Genomic DNA, 19,826 nt, shown 5'->3' with positions numbered 1-19,826 from the left:
ATGACTTTCAGCAGTAACTTATTATAATAGGAAATCAAAAACATAGTTACTAAGATTTTATTTATAATCATCACATTATATGTAATTTTTTTATTGCTTAAAGTTTACAAAAGTAATTACCTTATAAATATAGATCCAATCGTCTTTTAGCATTTTTTGCAATGATCTCCAATCTTACTTCCTTTTAGAACACCTTTATAATATAGATCATTTCCGCATGTCTCATAATACCATAATTCTTCAGGGTGAAAGTTAACTATTGTGCCTCTGCAGATATAATTTCCACTCTTAAATTGGAAAATAATCATTTTCCAATTTTGAAGAAACTTTAAAATATGTATATACTAAAATCAAAAGGGTTATTGACACCTGAATACACGAACTTTTGACTCATTTTATTTTTTCCCGCGGCGATAGAAAATACAATTGGCGTCTCAAGTAAATTGTGAAAAAAAGAATTCAAATAATGAGAACTAGTAATATTTATGAGATAATTGCAGCAAAGAAGAGGAGAGACAAAGAGTTTTGGTGAGCATGGGCATATGGCCAGCTGCTTCTATGGAAATGACTTCGTGTGGAAGGCTTTTCTCAATGTTATATCTCTGAAACTCTTCATCCATCACATCGTCATCCTCGCATATTACATAACAACGTTTTACCAACCCATATTTCTCCTCCGACACCACACCATTCTTGCTCATTTCTTTCATGAAAAACAAACTCGGCCTTATCAACTTTTTCCCCATCTCCAAATCCTGACAAAAAACAAAAAAGGAAGAACATAATGTAAGAATACTTAGCGGGAGATTAGAGCATCCACGTTGGTTGAGTCAATATATACATGACTATATATCATTTTAAGATTTAACAAAAGCTCAAACTATATGCCGTTAAAATTTAACAAAAGCCCAAATTATGGCCCATTAAATTTTTTTATTTAACCCCTAATCGTCGTTTCTCTCTCTTTAACCGCAGCTCCTTCATCTTCTCTCTTCTTTCTTTTTGTCCATCAATGTGATGAGTCAAGTCTCGAGTCGACCTCGCTTGCATCGACTGACTCGTCGGATAGACTGACTCGAGTAAGTGTAAGTCGATGTGGATGCACTTACGCTTTCCAAATTTTGAATTTTTGAAATTTTAATAATATTTTTTTTTAATTCGATTTAGTGGTGAGATATTTTTCTATTTTGCACTATATTTCTTACAAAATACTCCCTCCGTCCGCCAAGGTTATGTAAAATTTCTTGAGCACAAATTTAATAAAATCGATTTAACAATTTATAAAAATAACCTTTTAAATAGAGGAGGAAATGGAGTGAAAGATTATGTAAAATTTTAAAATCGATTTAACAATTTATAAAAATAACCTTTTATGCAATAGAGGAGGAAATGGAGTGATTACTATTTAGCACTATCTTCATTACCCGGTATTTTTCTTTTAGAAATCATCATTCTATTTAAAATAACTATTCCCACTAAATTAGGCAAGTCATTCTATCCCTCTATTGGATTCAATAATAATCAATGTGGTGTGCGTGTGTTGGTCAAACGGTAGAGATTAATACCTACAATCAAAGCTCCTAGATTTGAATTTACTGTGACGGCGACCATAAAATTTATTTATTTAGCACTGTTAATTTATAAAAAACTGAAATTAAGGAGTTGAGAATATGACAAAAGAAAGTAGAAAGGAGCTAGTGTGAAGACCTCGGCGGAGCAGTTACGATAAATTGTGGTCGCCATATACTCCGGGCCGAAGACGGCGGAGAGCGGAACGCCGTCTTCATCAAACGTAAACTCGCAGTCCATGAAAGATTTCGTCGAGCTCCTCTTGAAAAACTGCATTTTTCACACAAATTTGATTGACCAATCAGGAAATTAAATTAAATTCCTAATTTAGAAAGTCAGATCCCTACCTCCTGGATGAGAGATGCGGGCGGGTCCGCACAATTAGGCATGTAGGCTGTGAGGAAAACCGCCAGCGATATTTTGGCGGGAAAATTCTCCATGGCGACGGAAATGGCGAGTCCGCCGTAGCTGTGGCCGACCAACACGACCCTCTCGCCGCCGGGAAGGGAGGCTAGGAAATCCGTGAGCGGGCGGACGTAGTCGGAGAACGACGACGAATCGCGGTGGAGCTGATCATTCCGATCGGGGCCAGCGAGGTCGAGTGCGGTGGCGCGGCAGCCCTTGGACTCGAGCGCGGCGGCGAGTTTGTACCAGCACCAGCTTCCATGGCAGAAACCGTGAACTAGAACGAAGTGCTTCGTTTCGCCTTTCTGGATCATGTTCATGTCTCACTTTTTAACTTCTTTTTTTTTTTGTGGTTGAGGTGAGGTGTTTCCAACTTAATTGATATATATATATACGAGACATATCTGAGTTACGTGTGTGAATGTAGGGGCTGCAGCATGTGTGATTGCTGCATGTTATGTTCGACTTTTGTTTTTGAATAATACTCCCTCCGCCCAACGAATCTTGACACATTTGGTTTCGACACGAGAATTAAAGGATTGTAGATTAATGTTTTAAGTGTGTAGTTAATAAAGTAGTATAAAAGTGATAAAATAGGAGAGAGAATGCAATAAAAGTGATAAAGTATGAGAAAGAAAGTATTACTTCATCTGTCCCACTCCAAATGTCTCCTTTCTTTTGGGCACCGAGATTAAGAAATATGTATAAAGTAGGTAAAGTGAGTATAAAGTAGATAAAGTGGGTTGATGGAAATTGTTTAAATATTAAGTATAGAGAGAGATGGTATTGCCAAAAAAATAAATGAGACATTTAGAGTGGGGCAACCCAAAATAGAAAATGGAACATTTTGAGTGGGACGGATGGAGTAATTATTACCTTATTTGGAAATGTGTCAAGATTCGTGGGACGGCCCAAAAAGAAAAACGTGTCAAGATTCGTGGGACCGAACACTTGACTACTACGCAATTATTTGGAAATATAGATGATACGTCTCTACAAAAATTAAATACCATAACTTTGAAAAATCAACGTATTAGTATTAGCTAATAAAAGTAAAATTAAATGATTAAAAATAATTATATATTTTAATTAGTTGGAATAAATTTTAGTTAACAATCACAAAATTAAATCATAGCAATTGGTAAGTCGAGTTACTCGAGTATCGTACCCACAGGGATACTGACAAGCGGAAACACAACGAGTAATCCTATTCAATTTCCAGATAAGCAAACAGAAATATGATGGATGATAAAAACTAAACTCCACACATAGCAAATAAAACTAAACTCGACACAAAAATATTTATAACTATTATAATTAATTTAATATTTATTATATATATGCAAAATTATTTCCTCGCACGGGGACAAATACTAGTTCTCTCTAATTTACAACAATCACACTAATTTAAATCAATTTGAATGTATTCGTACCAAAATAATACTCCCTCCGTCCCATTAAAGTTTACCACATTTTTTTTTTAGTTTGTGTCACTATTGTTGGTTACTTTCTGAAAAAGGTAAAAATTACTCTTCATTAAATCCCTTAATTAATTCACTATCCCTTAATTAAATCCCTTGTGTTGGCTACATATTTAACCTACTTTTTTCACTCATTTCCCCTAACCCTATTTGAAAATATTTAATGAAAATGTACAGCTCTTGAAATGAAAATATTTGGAGGCAAAAAAAATTCCAATCTGGCGCCTCTTTTCTCTAATTGTGTGCTTTCTTTAATTTGTTTTTTCACTAACAGCCGCCTCTTACACGTTTTTCATTCATTATGAATATTGGTTGAATAAATTTGATTTGAAGTGTTTATGTTTAATTTTGTTTAAAATATTGACTTCCTTAAATATAATAGGTAGATGGAATAAGTTAAATGAGTGAATAAAATAAAACTGAAAATATTAAGTGAATAAAACTGAATAAAATAATTTTGTTTAATTTAATTAAATGTAATGAGTGAATAAAATAAAACTGAAAATATTGATTTTAATTTAATAAATAAAATAAATTAAATTTACAAAAAGTGAAAAAGGTGGTGGTTAAGTTGGTTGAGATTAACAATTTAATTAAGTTTCAAAAATTACATAAAATTTGAGGGGACCACACTTAATCTTCACTAACTATCCCTTTCTTAATCTCTGTGCCGAAAAGAATGCAGCCAATTTTTATGGGACGGAGGGAGTAGTAAATTTTGTGGATTTGCTCAAATGGAGTCTACTTGTAATCAACTCTTGAATATATTTTAATGGACTCAATATTAGTCGAGTTAATTTCAAAAAAAATATTAGTAGAGTTCACACTATCACAAACAAAAATTTTCGAAAATTTCTTAAATTTCTTTAAATTCAAGAAATTTATTTATTTACTTATGTAATTTATAAAGAAAAAAAATTGTCGAAAATTACGCGTCAAGAGAGAGGAAAAAGCCGATAGTTGATACTTGCAAAACCACGAATCCAATCATAATCTTAAAATTCATCAAATGTCAGAATAAAAGTTTTTACAAAGAATAGTTAATAAGTATAGTTTTACATAAAGTCGATATGTACACAAATCACCGTGCTTCTCCAGAGCATCAATTCGATTTGGCTGTAAATTAGAGCTCCTTTTACATAATTTAGCAGAAAATATTCACAGGCATCAGCATATTCAATGGAGGTACATAACTTCAATTTGAGTGTAAATTAGAGCTCAGTTTACATAATTTAGCATAAAATATTCACAGGCAGCATATTCGTTCCAAGTCGATAAGACGAAATATGACCTCGAGTCAGCTGAGCATCGTGGGCTGCCCAGTTTGGAGCATCCTCTTGAACATTTCCATTCCAAACGCAGAATCTGACGAACTAAAAGAAGGCAGTACATGACTCAGCAGCTTATACGTAGCATCAGTTACATCGAGCTAGGAAACACAAAATATCAATAACATCCAAACAGAAGGTTATCACTCTTTGTAAGCACCAAACCAATGTATCAATCATGAGTAAGCCTACTACATTAAGCGTTTCTGCCATTGCAATAGGAAATATGGTAGATAATCACTACAAGAGACGGTTCATTTCATCACTAAGACCATAATACTTCTCCTTGTTGTTTACCCCGATAAAATGAATCCTAATTTGAATAGAAAATAGAAGCTAAATGCTTTGTGTCCCATGGAGAAGAACAATCAGATTTCTTATAATTAATTGACAGCAATTGGTGGTGAGTGATTACTCATCTTATAGCATTCTCATTTCTTACTATTATAGTGGGGAAATATCAGTATTACTCAAAATCCTAAACCAGGCCCTGCTAGCTAATAGTACTGATACCAACAGAAAGCATCAGAGGTCTTAATAAAGATGAATATACACAATAGCACAATATTTGGCTTAACTATGGGTGGTCATCATTTGCATTTTTCATTTTTTACTAGTGCTACTTCATTAGTTCTATTATTACTAACTTTTCTATTTTTTAGAAAATTGCTACCTAATTAGAGGAGCAATAGAGTTATGTGAAGTGAAAAGAACAAAGACATCTTAATGGGACACCACTGTTCATATCAAAGGACGAGACTGCTGGTTGGTATTAACTCTCTTGTCTCTTTTGGTCTCTTAGCCGAAGCTTCTAAATTCTTTAAGCTATTCGAATAAATACATTGAGCATATAGAGGCACAGAATTTATCATGGTGTGCACGGGGAAATTACGCCATTTAGAATACAATGTAAAGGTATTCCATTTGCTTGTTTAAAATCTATTTCTCACTAGTTCTTATGATAGTTCTAAATGATACAAATCTAAACAAAAAAATTCTAACTGATATACAAGACCCAAAAGATAGGTTAACTATTGATGCAGTACACGATGAATTGAGATTCCAATGATCTAAGGCTTATTTATTTAATAGTATTAAAAGAACATCGAACAGATACAGACATGGCCATTAGATAGCCACATCATCAAGACACATCATTTTCTTGACAACTAAAATAAAGAGACTCAAATAGACAATTATAAAATAAATAAACAAATAAAACACAAATCTAAGCCTACATTCTCTGCGTCTCTCCCTTAATTCCACCATCAATGGTTCCCAGAAAAGTTGAAGGCAAGCACAAACATTGACACCATTGATGCCATATTAACAGCCTATTACAATTATAGCATTGAGTACTAAGCACAAGTCAAATGATTTTTCACTCTTGATCGATAAAAGCACAAATTCTATAAGTTCAATTCTGGGGCATTGTGATTTTATTTTCCAATATGTCAAACAATTACTCATGGTGGAATTTGGAGAGAGATTACCAAAGACAAAGAGTTACGGAACCATTCACAATGGAATCATAGACAGCAGACAGAGATTTGTATTTAGGTTTTTCATTAATAGCTACAGTGTATTTGAAGTCTTTTAATTTAATTGACAAGTAAATGACGTCTCTAGGTGATGTGGTTATTAAATGGCTACTAAGTTTCCGTTGGATGGCCTCTGAATAAGTCTTGTATTGATAGTTTTAGATCATTCATAGTATTCATCTTTCAAATCACAACTCAATAGTTAACCTATTGTTGTAGTCCTGTAAGTTGTATCGATAACACTCCGTAATAATATTATTAAGGATTCATTAAAATAAGTCATAAAATATTGTAAAAGGTTTTATGCACTAGAAGTGCAAGCACACACAGTGAGCATGCCATTCTGATACTATAATATCACCTCCAAGGAAAGTGGTGCACATTTCAGCTTATATGCAGTGCCAAGTTCTTGGCAGATTTTAACTTGCAGTAATTAAACCATAAATGTGTTGAAATCAATATGCAATTTTTGAAAAAGGGGTATGACCTCTAAACCTTAAATACCTCCTTTTAGTAATCGTCATATAGCAGTTCACTTGGAAAAACTGTAGATCTATAGCATGTAATAGTGTAGTAAAACACTACAAGTATTCACATCACTACATTGCAAAAAACAAAAGTCAAAATACCTTGAGATAGTAATTTCATAGGGGAATGAGACGCCTTCAAGGTTTGGTATCGGAGGAATATGATCCTTCTTTTCATTCACAAATTTAATTATCTGAAACAGAACATCACGAAGCGAAGCTTCTAGCGCTGCACGCCGAACAGTTCTTTCCTCAGCTGTAGTACCAATATAGAAAGCAAAGACCACGCACTTAAACATTATATATGCCTGTTGACTATGAAACGGATTGTGATTATATTAAAAATTGCATAACAGATAATACCTCCAGGATCGACTACTATTTTGGAAGAGGTAGACTTTCCAGAATGTCCTTTCTGGTGTTGTGCCACGTTCAAGTTTATGTACCACTGTTCCCAGTAGAGGCGTTCAACTTTATTAGTGAACCATGTAGGCTGTTTGTTTTTGACCTCATAGAAGGACAAACATATCTGCATCACTACACACTGTCAATGAATGAATCTGAACAAAGATTGAAATATCAAGAAAATGAAAGAAAAACATTGAGAGAGAACGTAAGTGGAGACCCTTTCTAATGCTACACAACAACGAATGATGAGAGAAGGGAAGTGGACACTCCTCTAGAGCTACAGAATTAAAGCTAATCAGATTTACCAGTACCTCACCTTCTCTATGTTTCACTAGAGAAAATGTAAAATCAATATATCACATGGGCATAATCTTTAAATAAAGAAAGTACCCAAGCTTGAACAAGCAAAAAAAGTTACAAGTTTGTGGCAATAAATACCTGATTTTTCTTATTCGGGTGCTTCTCCACCCTGTCTATGAATTGGTCAATCTTCTCATCTATTTTCCTCTCAAGTTCTACATCACCACATTGCACCTGCATATGTAGATTTCAGAAAATGTTGAGCATACAACACAAACGAATTCAATACTGAGGTTAGAGATATGAATCATTGAGCAAAAATATTTCATTCATTTTCTACATGCACATTATAGGGAAACCATATAGAGCATCTCACCCAAATGGGTAGAATGCTCTTTTACATATAACGATAACAGGGAGTATCATATAAATTACAAAGAAACATTACACAGAGCCATCATAACAGTATTCATGTAGAAGATACAGATATTCGACTACCATAATACAGGATATAAATCAGGCCTACCAATGATGTCTAATGATTAAATCAATAAAGTATAGTCCTAACAACAGATGAATGTTGCTACCAAAACCATATTAAAACCGTGCAGAAAATTAGAATTGTATTGATAGCTTTAGCTGATATAACAACATGTGCACTGAAAAATGATAGCTCAATAACTACTGACAACACTATGCATATAACGGAAGAAACTCGAAATTACTTACATATGTAATCTCGAAAAGTTCCAAATCAATGTCTTTCGGGCGCACAAGCCCTAAAGCTCTGTGGAACAAAATAGTGTGCAGAATGCCTGCAACCAAACTTAATCCTATTAGAAACTGCTGGGCAGCACACATCTTTCTAATCATAGGAAACTGATTTCCATGATATCAAATAAAACATCAAACACCTCCTACATTGAGTAAATCCTCACAGCACCTAATGAGATTAACAGCATATTATACAATAAATATGGCCCATTTTCAGTAATTTAAATTCAATCACCAAACACATATAATTAAGACCTAGAAATAAATAAATGAATCATCAAAGCAAGTTAAGACCTAGAATTATCACCAGTACATTAAAAAACAGAAGAAGAAAAAGAGAGATGACGAGGAAGCGAACTTACATCGAAGAACTTCGCGTATCTCGAAGTGCTCAACATCCTAATCCGATTAGATCAGATAATAGCGAGTAAGATAACTTCAATTAAACAGCAAGCATGTACAAACATATAGACACCAACAAACAATATTCACGACGTGGAGATTTACTCACGAGTTCTTTGAGTTGGCAGACTTCGCAGCTCATCAAGCTTTTCTAGCAGGGGCAAATCGAGGAGAAATTCGACCGGAGAGAAAGAGAGCACTGATTAACGGTAGCGTGCAGCTTCGAAGTCGTCAAATATACACATCCTCTGCGATGAAAGAGACTGCAACAAGAAACAGATTACCTATATTACTTCCTCAATAAAAGAAAAAAGAAAAAGGAAAAAACATGAAATAGATTAACTTTGTAAATATACATTGTACCTAGCAATTATTTTAATTACCAAATTAATAATCATCTATTTACCATATTCAAACACACCGACCGTGAGGATTATTTGTAATTTTGTAACTACAGTTTTTGCGCCTTTTAAACCATCTATAACTTCAGCAAAACTGCAAAAGACCAGATTTTAGAAAGAAGACGAGTGAAATTTCATTTGCAAAAGAAGAACAAAATAAAAAAGAAAAACAGAGAAGAGCAAAAATTCAGATCAGAGATAGAGTGGCGTGTGTACAAAAATCTCTCAAGCAGAAATCAGCAGAATCCAGAAAATGCAGCTTCTATAACTATTTGGAGCATTCAAAAACAGATGAGGAAGATGAATTGGCGGAATTGAAGGGTTTTTTAGCACTGATAAAGCAAAGAGAGGAAGAATTATGCAAAAATATTAGAGCTGGAAATTTCTAATCCAAAAAGACCATTAATTTAAAAATGGGCTTGAGAATTGAGATGTTTGTTGGGTTGGATGAAAATGGGTTTGGGCCCATAAATATTGGTGGTGGGTTTGGGCTTCACATTTTGATATTTGAAGAAGCCTAAGAATTTAAAATGTGTAAAGGGGTAAATATTGTTTTTATCCTCAAATTATTTTTGCACCATTTATTATATTTTGAACTATCAAAGATAGTGTTTCAAATTTTGAACTATTAATTTTGTATTAATTGTATAATTCGTCCAACTTTTTGGTTCTAAAAAATTCGACGTGGGTCTCTGGATGCCACGGTATTTAGATATTTTTTAACTTACAGGGTGCGTCCCTCCTTTGTAGTGTAAATGAGGAATGAGTAAGGGTCAAGTAGGAAATGTGAGAAAAGAAAGGAAGGATTTAAAGGGTGAAATTTTGTTTATCCTTCATTTTCCCATGATAAATTTACAACCAAAGAGAACGCACCCACATTGTACAAAATGACTTCGTTATATACCTTATTACTTGAAGATTCAAAAGGTGAAAAATTGAGGAAGAATACAATTGATACAAAATCAATAATATCCAAGATTTGAAAATACATTTTCGATATTTTAAAATATGCTCCTTCCGTCCCATTAGGTTTGTCTCATTTTTTTGGCACAGTTATTAAGCAGAGTATAATTATTGTAGTAAAAAGTGTGTAAAGATGTGGGGCCATATTATTTATTTATAATGTAAAATCATTATTAAATATAGAAATAGAACAAGATCAATGGATCACGGATGAAGTAATTAATAGTGCAAAAGTAATTTAAAGTTTAAAATGATATTTAACCCATTTAAAATTTGTAAATATTTTGAATGAACACTAATTAAGCTGTCATGCATCCCAAGTCATAACATGAAATTTGCTTGACAAGAAAAATTTGCCCAATTATTGTCCATTTTATCATGTTTGGCGACAATCAATATAATAATGGAATTGAATCTACGTGTTATGTCATGATTTTGTTTTTGCACAACGGGCCCATATGTTGTCATTCAATCTAGAGGAATTGTCACGTAGCTTTCTACCACTAAGTTTTGTCTTAAAATTTGTATGGTGTTAGCATGCATGTGGAAATGTGACATTTATATATAGACTTGTAAAATCTTCTGGTCCTAGTGATCATGGACAATCTCAAAATATTCACATTCACAATGTGAACAATGTTGGGTCCAATCATATAATAGGACTACAATTTTCTACGGTTCAAACATTTTGGGATAATGGTTCTTGATTGAATTTAATGTAAAATGAATCGATTTATGTACACATCTCCCACTAAGGAAAAGTACCAAGTACATTTTTTTGTATATGATGATCTAAACATATATAAGGTCATCAGTTTGTTAACCAGGGGGCTTAGCCCACTGGCCACCGGGTCCTCACTTAAGTGAAGTGACCCGGAATTTGATCCCTCTTGGGAGCGAATTGGAGATTGGAGATATAAGGTGGATTTTGGTGAATGAAGAGATAAGGTGGTTCTTCGAATTGGAGTCCTCATTGCGTGGCTATTTTTTGTAATGCACGAGATATAAGAATTGGAGATTGGAGATATAAGGTGGATTTTGGTGAATGGAGAGATAAGGTGGTTCTTCGAATTGGAGTCCTCATTGCGTGGCTATTTTTTGTAATGCACGAGATATAATACATGTTGAAATAGACATATTATAAAAGAGAGAAAAATAAAAAGAAAAATCTAAAACATTCTTGAAATCACAAAGACTTAATTAAGGGCGCGCGGAGTCTTATTAAAAATCTTTATGGTGAAAGTTCAATGGGAAAAACATTAGTAAAGAAAAAGAGAATTCGTTTATCAATCTTTTATTAGGCTCGTAACTTTGATCGTTTTGCAAATGTAGAACAATTTTTTTTGAACTTTTAATTGCAGGATAAATTACTTTTTGGGGTTCGATTTGTCCTATTTATACCGAATTTTTGAAAATTTATCATGCAATTGTAAACCCAAAAAAAAAAATTGTCCTACATTTACAAAACGATCAAAGTTATGAGGCAAAAGAATGTGAGCTCTCATTTTATGGCCTAAAAGGTGTACTAAAATGAAGGAAAAGTAAAAAAATTAAGTTATAAAAGTTAATGAATGATTAAGCAATTAAAAGTTATCATTAATTAACATTATCCCTACAAATATATCCGTATTCAATATTATTAAAACACGTATCTATCCTTATATAAGACTATTTTTGGCGAACGGGGTGAAGATTATACTGTCTACGTCTCAATTCAATTGGTCGTGTTTCTTTATTTGGACGTCCCAATTCAATAGGCCACTTTCTAAAATGAAAAATCATACAACACCCTCGTACAACTCATTATTTACACCAAATACTCCATTCGTCTCATGAATCTTGACACGTTTGGATTCGGCACAGAAATTAAGGAGTTGTAGATTAGTGTTTTAAGTGTGTAATTAATAAAATATAAAAGTGATAAAGTATGAGAGAGAAGGTAATAATTATTACGCAAAATGGAAACGTCTCAAGATTCGTGGGACGGCCCAAAAAGGAAAATGTGTCAAGATTCGTGGGACGGAGGGAGTACCATATTGGGTGGCCTCCATAAATTATCTCTTCTTCACTTAAAAAATAATATCTTCATTTCTATCTCTTACTTTTTTTCACAATTTTACCCTAAAAAAAAGCTACTACTACTTTATATCTCCTATTTTATTAATCCATCCGTTTCATTAATAATGGACTCCCTTCTATTTCCGTCTGTCGTGTTAATAATGGCTTCTTTCAAAAAAAAATTACTATACCTTACAAAAAGTTATAGTTCCACCACTATCTATCCTTTTTATCTTTTAATTACTCTTCCTTTTAATATTAATCGTGTCAAAAAATAGCGAGCCGTACTTAATAAAACGGAGGAAGTATATTAAATTATTTATTTTTTAATATTCGTTTTCAGGTCTTGTGGGCTATTATTGAATTGGAATGGAGGGAATTAAAAAAAAAAAAAAAAGAAAAGAAGAAGAAGAAGAAAAGAAAACGTTATCGTGAAAGCGACGGGGCAGCGTGCATGTTGGCGAAATGGTGGGGCGCATGCAAAAGCGGAGGAAGATGAACAAGAGAAGAGAATAGCCCGAGAATCGAGGAATGTCTGACGTGGACAATATCATCTATTCCGGGCAGCCTCTAGCTGCTGCCCGGCCGGTCACCACCACTCTCACGTCGTTGTCCGCCCCCACCACCACCACCACCACCACCACCACCACCACCACCTCCACCGCCTCAAATTAATCTTATTAATAATGGGCCGAAAAAGTCACTGAATCAAGAGCCGCTCTTATCAGAAAAAGTCCCTCACCTCTCTCTCTCGCCTCTGGAGTCTGGAGTTCCGGACGGCACGCGCGGTCAAGTCTGGTCAGGTGTATCCCCGCTCGTGTTGCTGTACACATTCAAACCAAAAAGACACCCAAATAAAAACAAACACATTTTGTACGCATATTATCTGTTTGTTTTTGTTTATTCCACCATTGTATAAAGTAGGAGTATTTGGCATGGACCCCTGCAAATAATCCTAAAATATTGAACCAACTGTCACTAACAATGAATTCAAGCATGGGTTTTTGTTAGGGTATACCTTTCCCCCTTCATTCTTCGTTTTCATTGTCGTCGCATATACAATACTTTATTCATTATGCAGTTTACTCGTGCAAAAAGAATCGAGGCACTAGAGCCTAGACGTGAAATATAAGAAATGATTCGAGTTCGAGCATGTGTGGTCTATTATGAAAGATTTTGAGGAGTTTGATTGGCATTCACAAAACTCTCGACAACAAAGGTATTCATTACTTCAGTCAGAATACACTACCAGAATCCCCTATCTCACCTGATTATTATTTTTTTTTTTAATCAATTTAAGCGGTGATAGTGGCAGTGGTTCTAGATCGTCATAACGTCCATAAGGTGTGAAAAAGGTAAAAGAACAAAAGGTAAAAAAAGGAATAAATGTCTACTTTTTTTAAGGCAATCGAATAAAGAAATAGAATTGAAAATTTAATGGAGAACTCATCAACAACAAAAGAGCAAATTTTACAACTACAAATGCAAAAGATTGAAGCAAATTTATCGACCGATAATTCGATCGTTAAAAATATAATTTCGATCAATTAAAATAAAAGCAAAAAATACGATCAAAATTATAACAATCAAATTTTCAATCGTTAATATTTGGAACGACCACACAAATAATGATCGATCAAAACAATCGTTATTTGCGTTGACGATCGTTTTTTTATTTCAACAACTGAATTTTCAATTAATAAAGCAGTATTTTTTTATAGTGATAATTTTTTTAGATTTTTAAATTTATAAAGAATAATGTATTAATTTATACTACTTCTTAATCCTACTAAATAAAATATTAGAATGTCATGACTATATTACGATGAATTGCAATATCCCTCGTTCTTGAAAATTTACAATAAGAACTCTATTTCTGTATTTCAAATCAAGACTTAATGCAGGTCATGAAGAATAAATTAAAAATGTGAAATAAGAAAATGGTTTCAAATTAGCCTTTTCACGTTTTTCCACGCCATGAGGCCCTCTTCTTGAAACTATAATCATTGCATTTCAACACCAAAAAAGCACACGCACCCTAATCAAGATTATTCCTTTCACAAATCTTTCTTGATTGCTGATATCATTGTAAATTCCCTACTGTTTATTCCCACTTCCAACTTAAATGACTATACTTTCAAAGATTCAAATTTCTGGGATTAGAAAAGGCATGCTGGTTGGCCCTATATGGCTATATATATGCCCATGTAATCTGATTTATATTTTTCTGCAATATAATTATATATATATCATGTGTCAACAAAATGTGTATTATAGTACTCCCTCCGTCCCAAACGAAATGTCATATTTCTTTTCGGCACGGAGATTAAGAAATGTGTATAAAGTAGATAAAGTGGATTGGTGGAAATTATTTAAATATTAAGTATAGAGAGAGAGTGTATTACCAAAAAAAGGAAACAGGATATTTCGTTTGGGACAGTCCAAAAAGAAAAACAGGATATTTCGTTTGGGACGAAGAGAGTAATAAATTAAATAAATAGCAATCACATAACCATCAAGTTAGTACAAATTAAATTAAATATTTTAAATAAATAAAAATACAACTTGAATTAAACTTAATTTCTGAATTTAAACTAATGATCTCTTATAAGAAAAAGATTTTAATGCCTCGCATTTGTCACTTAAACTAAACTTTCTCTACATGTAATATGCTTTATATATATATATATATATATATATATATATATATATATATGTTCCTCGATAAATAATAAATAAAATTTGAGCATATATAACAATCTTTTTTTTCGTGCAGCACGTGCTGTGGAGATGCATATATAGTTGTTTAAGGCAACCTCGACGTGCTGGAAAATTCTACATGATTTGACACTTCACAAGAAAGAATTGGATTAGGACAATTCCACGACAGAATTTTTCTGTTGGTAACTGTTTGGATGAACTTCTGAATTGTGTTTTCATAAATTATTTTGATTTTGTTTCCTACATATGGCATCCATTTGCTTCATATAGATATTAATATTTGCTCATCAATTTTTAATGGTTTATTTGTTTTAGGTTTATTAATACACTGATCTGAGCTTATTAAGCCCGGTCAAAATAACTTAAAAGTTATTTAAGAGATTATAAATTCTTGAGAAGTATTTGATTATTTTTATTAAAATTCGTGTTATTTTCTTCAAATATTTTTATTAAAATTCGTGTTATTTTCTTCTGTGATTATTTTTACAGTACGGAAAGGAGTATATCTAACAAATACTTAGATGATCCGACACAAGTTATGAGGTTACTTTTATTATTCTTTGAATTTCATGATGCTAAGTTATATGAATAAATATAATAATGCATGGTATGACTAATATCGAAACAAATCTAAAAGTAAATTAAGAGGTGGTCTTGGATGCAATATAATGGTATCGAAGCAAATCTAAGTAAATCTCGAACTTTCAACGTTTTTCAATACTGATGGTTCCTAATAGGATATTCCAACAACTGCAAGATAAGTCATCTTTCTTTCGTTGAATTTTATATACCAAAATATTTTATAGCCTAAAACTTCAGATTTTTTTTTAAAAAAGTAAAAATTTGAGACACATATAGTATTAGATTAATTAATATCTCTTCTAAGCTAGATATACCCCTCTTAGTATTGTCCTCACTCCTCACTAAAATAATTGGAAGAATAATAATACTAGTATAGGGCTGTCTCACTCTACATCCCTAAAAACATAAAAAAACAAGGAAAGTGAAAAATAAAAGTAACCCAGAAAAACAACTAAAATCCAAAATTTCAAAGCATTTTAGTTTCGATAGTAGACAAAGTGGGTTTGTCCCTTTTTTCATTATTTTATCCCATATTAAAGCTAGAGATCTTCTGTTGCTCCACCCCATAAATTTTGGCTCAACAAATCCAAAACCCATTCAACTCAACTCATCTCATCTCCCCCTCTCATCCTATTCCTTTCTCTCTCTACTTTCTCTCACCTTTTTCCTCTAAAGAAAAAGAGCAATTACACGAAAAAGATGATTCAAGAGCTCTTGGGGGGGAGTAGCGTCAGCATAATTGGAGGAGACCGATCGAAGCTCTCCACCACCACCCCTTGCGGCGGCGGCGGCGGAGGAATTCCTCGACCACGCCTCCCCGTCGCCGTCTCCCCCTCCTTCCTCAGCGGCGGCGCCCGAGAATCTGCGGTGCCCCCGCTGCGACTCCGCCAACACCAAATTCTGCTACTACAACAACTACAACCTCACCCAGCCCCGCCACTTCTGCAAGACCTGCCGCCGCTACTGGACCAAAGGCGGCGCCCTCCGCAACGTCCCCATCGGCGGCGGCTGCCGCAAGAACAAGGCCACCGCCATCGCCGCCAAGTCCGCCGCCAAGCTGAGGACGCCGCCGCCGCCGCAGCAGCAGTCCGAGATGGCCCTCTCCCCAATTCCAAACCCCATGATTTGGGCCTCCCCTCAAAACTCCCATTTCCTCTCCCTAATCCGAGGAAACCCTAACCACCTCGCCATCAAAGACGAAACCTCCCCCAATCTGGCCTTGCACAGAAACCAAACCCAATTCGTCGAAGCTCAGCATCACGGCCTTCAAGAGCTCTACCACCGCCTCCGATTGTCGCCCAATTTCTACCCGGAGATCGCGAATTCCTCCGCCATTCTCGAATCGGCGCCGGTCGCGGTCGCCGCCGCCGCCGATCACATGGGATTTTGGGGCTCCAACGCTTCGTGGGCCGCCGATTTGCCGACAGCTAACGGTGCATATCCTTAAAAGACAAAACCCTAGTTATGTAATATAGTTTCAGCTTAGAGAAGCTAATTAGGGTTTGCTTCTTTCTTATTTGGGGTGTGGTATATGAAATTATGAAATTATGAATCATGTTTTTAATTACTTTTTCATGCTTAGATCGGTATGTAAGGCTACTGTAACTGTGTTTGGTACATTGAGATTGTGTGTAATGTAATGAATTTAGGGTTTTTTTCAAAGTTTCAAATGGAATTTTTTCTGTTAAATCAGCACTAGCTAGTAGTATAGTGTGAAATGATGAATTCTTTATTTTAAGGGTTACAGTTGGAGTAGCACTATATATTCTTGAAATGCGAGAAGATTCACTTCACACAAAGGAAGATTTTTAGACAATATCTTTGTGATATTGTAAATATTCCCAATCTTCCCCTAAAGGCAGCATAATGCAATAATTAAATCATTAAAATCCTCTATTTTTTAAAATATTAGTATCTTCTTGATTTACTCCAAGATACTGTGCATATATCCAGCGGCTGCAGATGCATGCATTGTAAGGCAGGCGTGCTGGACAAACATGGAGATTCTTGAGAGAGAGAGAGATGAAGCAGGCTTTTGGAAGAGGTTGTCTGAATCCTGCAATGTGATTCTCACAGTTGGAATGATTCCATTCCACACATCTGCAAAATAAAAATGGCTGGTGAGCTTGACATGTACAATGCTTTCTTGCACAGGATTGTGATAAGAATACATATATATAGATATATTTATATATTATTATTCTCTGACACGACTAAATTAATTAAAACAGCATATATATATATATATATATATATATATATATATATATATTGTAAGCCACGACTTTAGTAATCAATCGTTTATTATTCAATGTACTGTTGCAGGATTGCGATCTGTGTGGTAGAGATGATTTCATAATATCAATGTTTTGAATCCCTTTCGTTGTTAATTATCTGTGCTTGCTAACCAAGAGCCCAACAGTGAGACAAATTTCAATTTATGAATTTAGAATTCAAAAGATATAGTTTAAGTTATATATATACATGAAATCTATTATTTTGGGTCTTGATAAATGAAGAAGTCATTAATTCTATAGCTGAAAATTTAAAATATCAATTGCTCTCATTATATAGTTATTTGATGAATGATCCATCCCAATTCCCTCGAAAATTGTTTAGAAGTGTACAAAATATGGATATAGAAAGCAAATAAGTAAACTAGCACAAATTAAATCATATTCAAACAGTTGAGAGGTAACCATCATTTTGTGGGAAATAAATATTTATGTGCATGACTAAATTAAATATCTCGAAGGAAATACTTGTTGGAATATACTCCCTACGTCCCAATTAAATTAATCAATTTTCTTATGTAGAAACGATTTACTATAATAATTTTATTACCAAACACGCTTGAAACACTAAAAATTAACTCATTAAATTTTATATCGAAAAGAAAATGATCCACTTAAGTGGAAGGGGAGGAATATTTTATTTAGAGAATAAGATATTTTGCATCAACAAAATAAATAAAAAGAAAAAAGGAAAGAAAGAGCCAAGAAGAACAAAAAGGTTAGTTGGCAATTGATGCACGAATTATCATCCATTTTACCCATTTTACAATTTCAATATGATTGCTTAAGTATTGTAATAATTTTATCATGTTTGATCAGTTTAACACAAAATTAATTAACATCTTTTAATAATGCATGTCATATTGTGTACAATACTAATCGAATTGAAGATATCGAGCTGTGCAACCTTTGGCAATGCCGACTCCATAATGAGGCATATCACATCAATATTCTCACTACCAAGAATTTTTTAGAGTATTAGTTTTACAACAAATTGAAAGGTATAACATTTGTGACATCATGATTTGATAAATTTCTTAATAGGTCACCCATTATATATGAAATTGCTCTAAATTTTAGAGTATTAATTTTACAACAAAACATGGAACTGCTCTAAGTTTTAGAGTATTAGTTCTACAACAAATTGAAAGGTATTAGTGACATCAATAAATCTTGATAATCTTCTCAATGGATTATCGAACTGCTCTAAGTCAAGAGAGATTAACTCGAAATCAATTATATGGCATATTTAAAGTGATTGGGCGAATGATCAGGTATCAATTTCTTTCTTCTTCTTTTTTTTTCTTCTTTTTTTTCTTTTTATGATAAGGTATCAATTTCAATTTACCCATCCTCCAACTCAAAATATCTCTATGGATAGGAACATTTTTCTATGAACTCCTACGATAGGAACATAACCTTGGCCTATTTTTTGATGCAGTTATTTAGAGGGTAAAATTGTAGTGTAATAAAACAATTATTTTAAAAAAATGTATGTAAAGCCAAATAGAATAACTCAAAAATTACTACACATCAAGTCAAATGGAATAAAAGATCACTTTACTACTCTATCCATCAATCAATACACAACAAATTAAGATAATCTCTCTCTCTCTCTCTCATGCACACAAAATAATCTATTCCTAATTTTCAAACAAAAAATGTATTTTGTATATTGTAAAAAGCTAAAATCGATACACAAAATATTATACCCCATTTTCTCACATAAAACGAAATGTTACTAACGTATAAGGGTTGATAACTTGATTGGGCTAAAAAAAAAAAAAAGTTTAAGGGTTGAACACTATTTAAATTCTTTACATTTTAACGTTGTGATGTTGTTGCAAATTATACTACTTAACCTTTTAAAACATATCAATAATACTTCAATCTTTTGATTTGTAGCTGGTAATTATCTTTCTCTTATTTTTTTTGAAAATCTAAAAAATGACGTGACAAATGAAAAAGTAATGTGCCACAATCGTAGTTATTTATATGCATGGTTGAAGCTAGGCTTTTCAGCAGTAACTTGGATTTGTGGGCTTCATCTATTGTTAATCACTATGCTGTAA

At 33.6% G+C, this 19,826-nt stretch overlaps 3 protein-coding genes across 5 annotated transcripts; 1 reads left to right on the top strand and 2 right to left on the bottom strand.

The window, feature by feature from the left end:
• Positions 1 to 374: 374 nt before the first annotated feature.
• On the bottom strand, positions 375 to 2,426 carry LOC130989958 (methylesterase 10-like). The gene is made up of 3 exons (XM_057914139.1): positions 1,917 to 2,426; positions 1,708 to 1,839; positions 375 to 755 (listed from the first exon to the last, which is right to left on the bottom strand). Exons 1-3 carry the CDS (start codon positions 2,292 to 2,294, stop codon positions 474 to 476), a joined length of 792 nt encoding a protein of 263 aa, XP_057770122.1. The 5' UTR covers positions 2,295 to 2,426; the 3' UTR covers positions 375 to 473.
• A 1,989-nt stretch (positions 2,427 to 4,415) lies between these two features.
• LOC130989957 (autophagy-related protein 101) lies at positions 4,416 to 9,522 on the bottom strand. 3 transcript variants are annotated; one of them, XM_057914138.1, is made up of 9 exons: positions 9,353 to 9,522; positions 9,142 to 9,230; positions 8,845 to 8,998; positions 8,696 to 8,732; positions 8,289 to 8,374; positions 7,698 to 7,793; positions 7,215 to 7,380; positions 6,954 to 7,107; positions 4,416 to 4,828 (listed from the first exon to the last, which is right to left on the bottom strand). In XM_057914138.1, exons 3-9 carry the CDS (start codon positions 8,875 to 8,877, stop codon positions 4,753 to 4,755), a joined length of 648 nt encoding a protein of 215 aa, XP_057770121.1. In that variant the 5' UTR covers positions 8,878 to 8,998; positions 9,142 to 9,230; positions 9,353 to 9,522; the 3' UTR covers positions 4,416 to 4,752. The 3 variants fall into 3 exon arrangements, with proteins under 3 accessions (XP_057770121.1, XP_057770119.1, XP_057770120.1); XM_057914136.1 differs by having other exon boundaries at positions 9,161 to 9,230; positions 9,353 to 9,502; XM_057914137.1 differs by lacking the exon at positions 9,142 to 9,230 and having other exon boundaries at positions 9,353 to 9,488.
• A 6,448-nt stretch (positions 9,523 to 15,970) lies between these two features.
• LOC130989956 (uncharacterized) lies at positions 15,971 to 17,149 on the top strand. Its single transcript, XM_057914135.1, has one exon. It carries the CDS (start codon positions 16,554 to 16,556, stop codon positions 16,905 to 16,907), a length of 354 nt encoding a protein of 117 aa, XP_057770118.1. The 5' UTR covers positions 15,971 to 16,553; the 3' UTR covers positions 16,908 to 17,149.
• Positions 17,150 to 19,826: the final 2,677 nt, after the last annotated feature.

Source organism: Salvia miltiorrhiza, chromosome 6 (assembly GCF_028751815.1).
Source record: "Salvia miltiorrhiza cultivar Shanhuang (shh) chromosome 6, IMPLAD_Smil_shh, whole genome shotgun sequence".
Taxonomy (NCBI): Eukaryota; Viridiplantae; Streptophyta; class Magnoliopsida; order Lamiales; family Lamiaceae; genus Salvia; species Salvia miltiorrhiza.
The sequence above is the reverse complement of the archived record's forward strand: the minus strand, read 5'-3'. Positions and strand labels throughout refer to the sequence as shown.

What these genes read in the sequence shown, in the direction of transcription:
- LOC130989958 (XM_057914139.1), bottom strand. Translation starts at nt 2,294, where the DNA reads ATGAACATGATCCAGAAAGGCGAAACGAAGCACTTCGTTCTAGTTCAC. An exon ending in CCGCATCTCTCATCCAGGAG is followed by an intron (nt 1,840 to 1,916) that starts GTAGGGATCTGA and finishes TGAAAAATGCAG; the next exon opens with TTTTTCAAGAGGAGCTCGAC. An exon ending in ATCGTAACTGCTCCGCCGAG is followed by an intron (nt 756 to 1,707) that starts GTCTTCACACTA and finishes GTTTTTTGTCAG; the next exon opens with GATTTGGAGATGGGGAAAAA.
- LOC130989957 (XM_057914138.1), bottom strand. Translation starts at nt 8,877, where the DNA reads ATGAGCTGCGAAGTCTGCCAACTCAAAGAACTC. An exon ending in TCTGCCAACTCAAAGAACTC is followed by an intron (nt 8,733 to 8,844) that starts GTGAGTAAATCT and finishes TAATCGGATTAG; the next exon opens with GATGTTGAGCACTTCGAGAT. An exon ending in AACTTTTCGAGATTACATAT is followed by an intron (nt 7,794 to 8,288) that starts GTAAGTAATTTC and finishes CTACATATGCAG; the next exon opens with GTGCAATGTGGTGATGTAGA.
- LOC130989956 (XM_057914135.1), top strand. Translation starts at nt 16,554, where the DNA reads ATGGCCCTCTCCCCAATTCCAAACCCCATGATTTGGGCCTCCCCTCAA.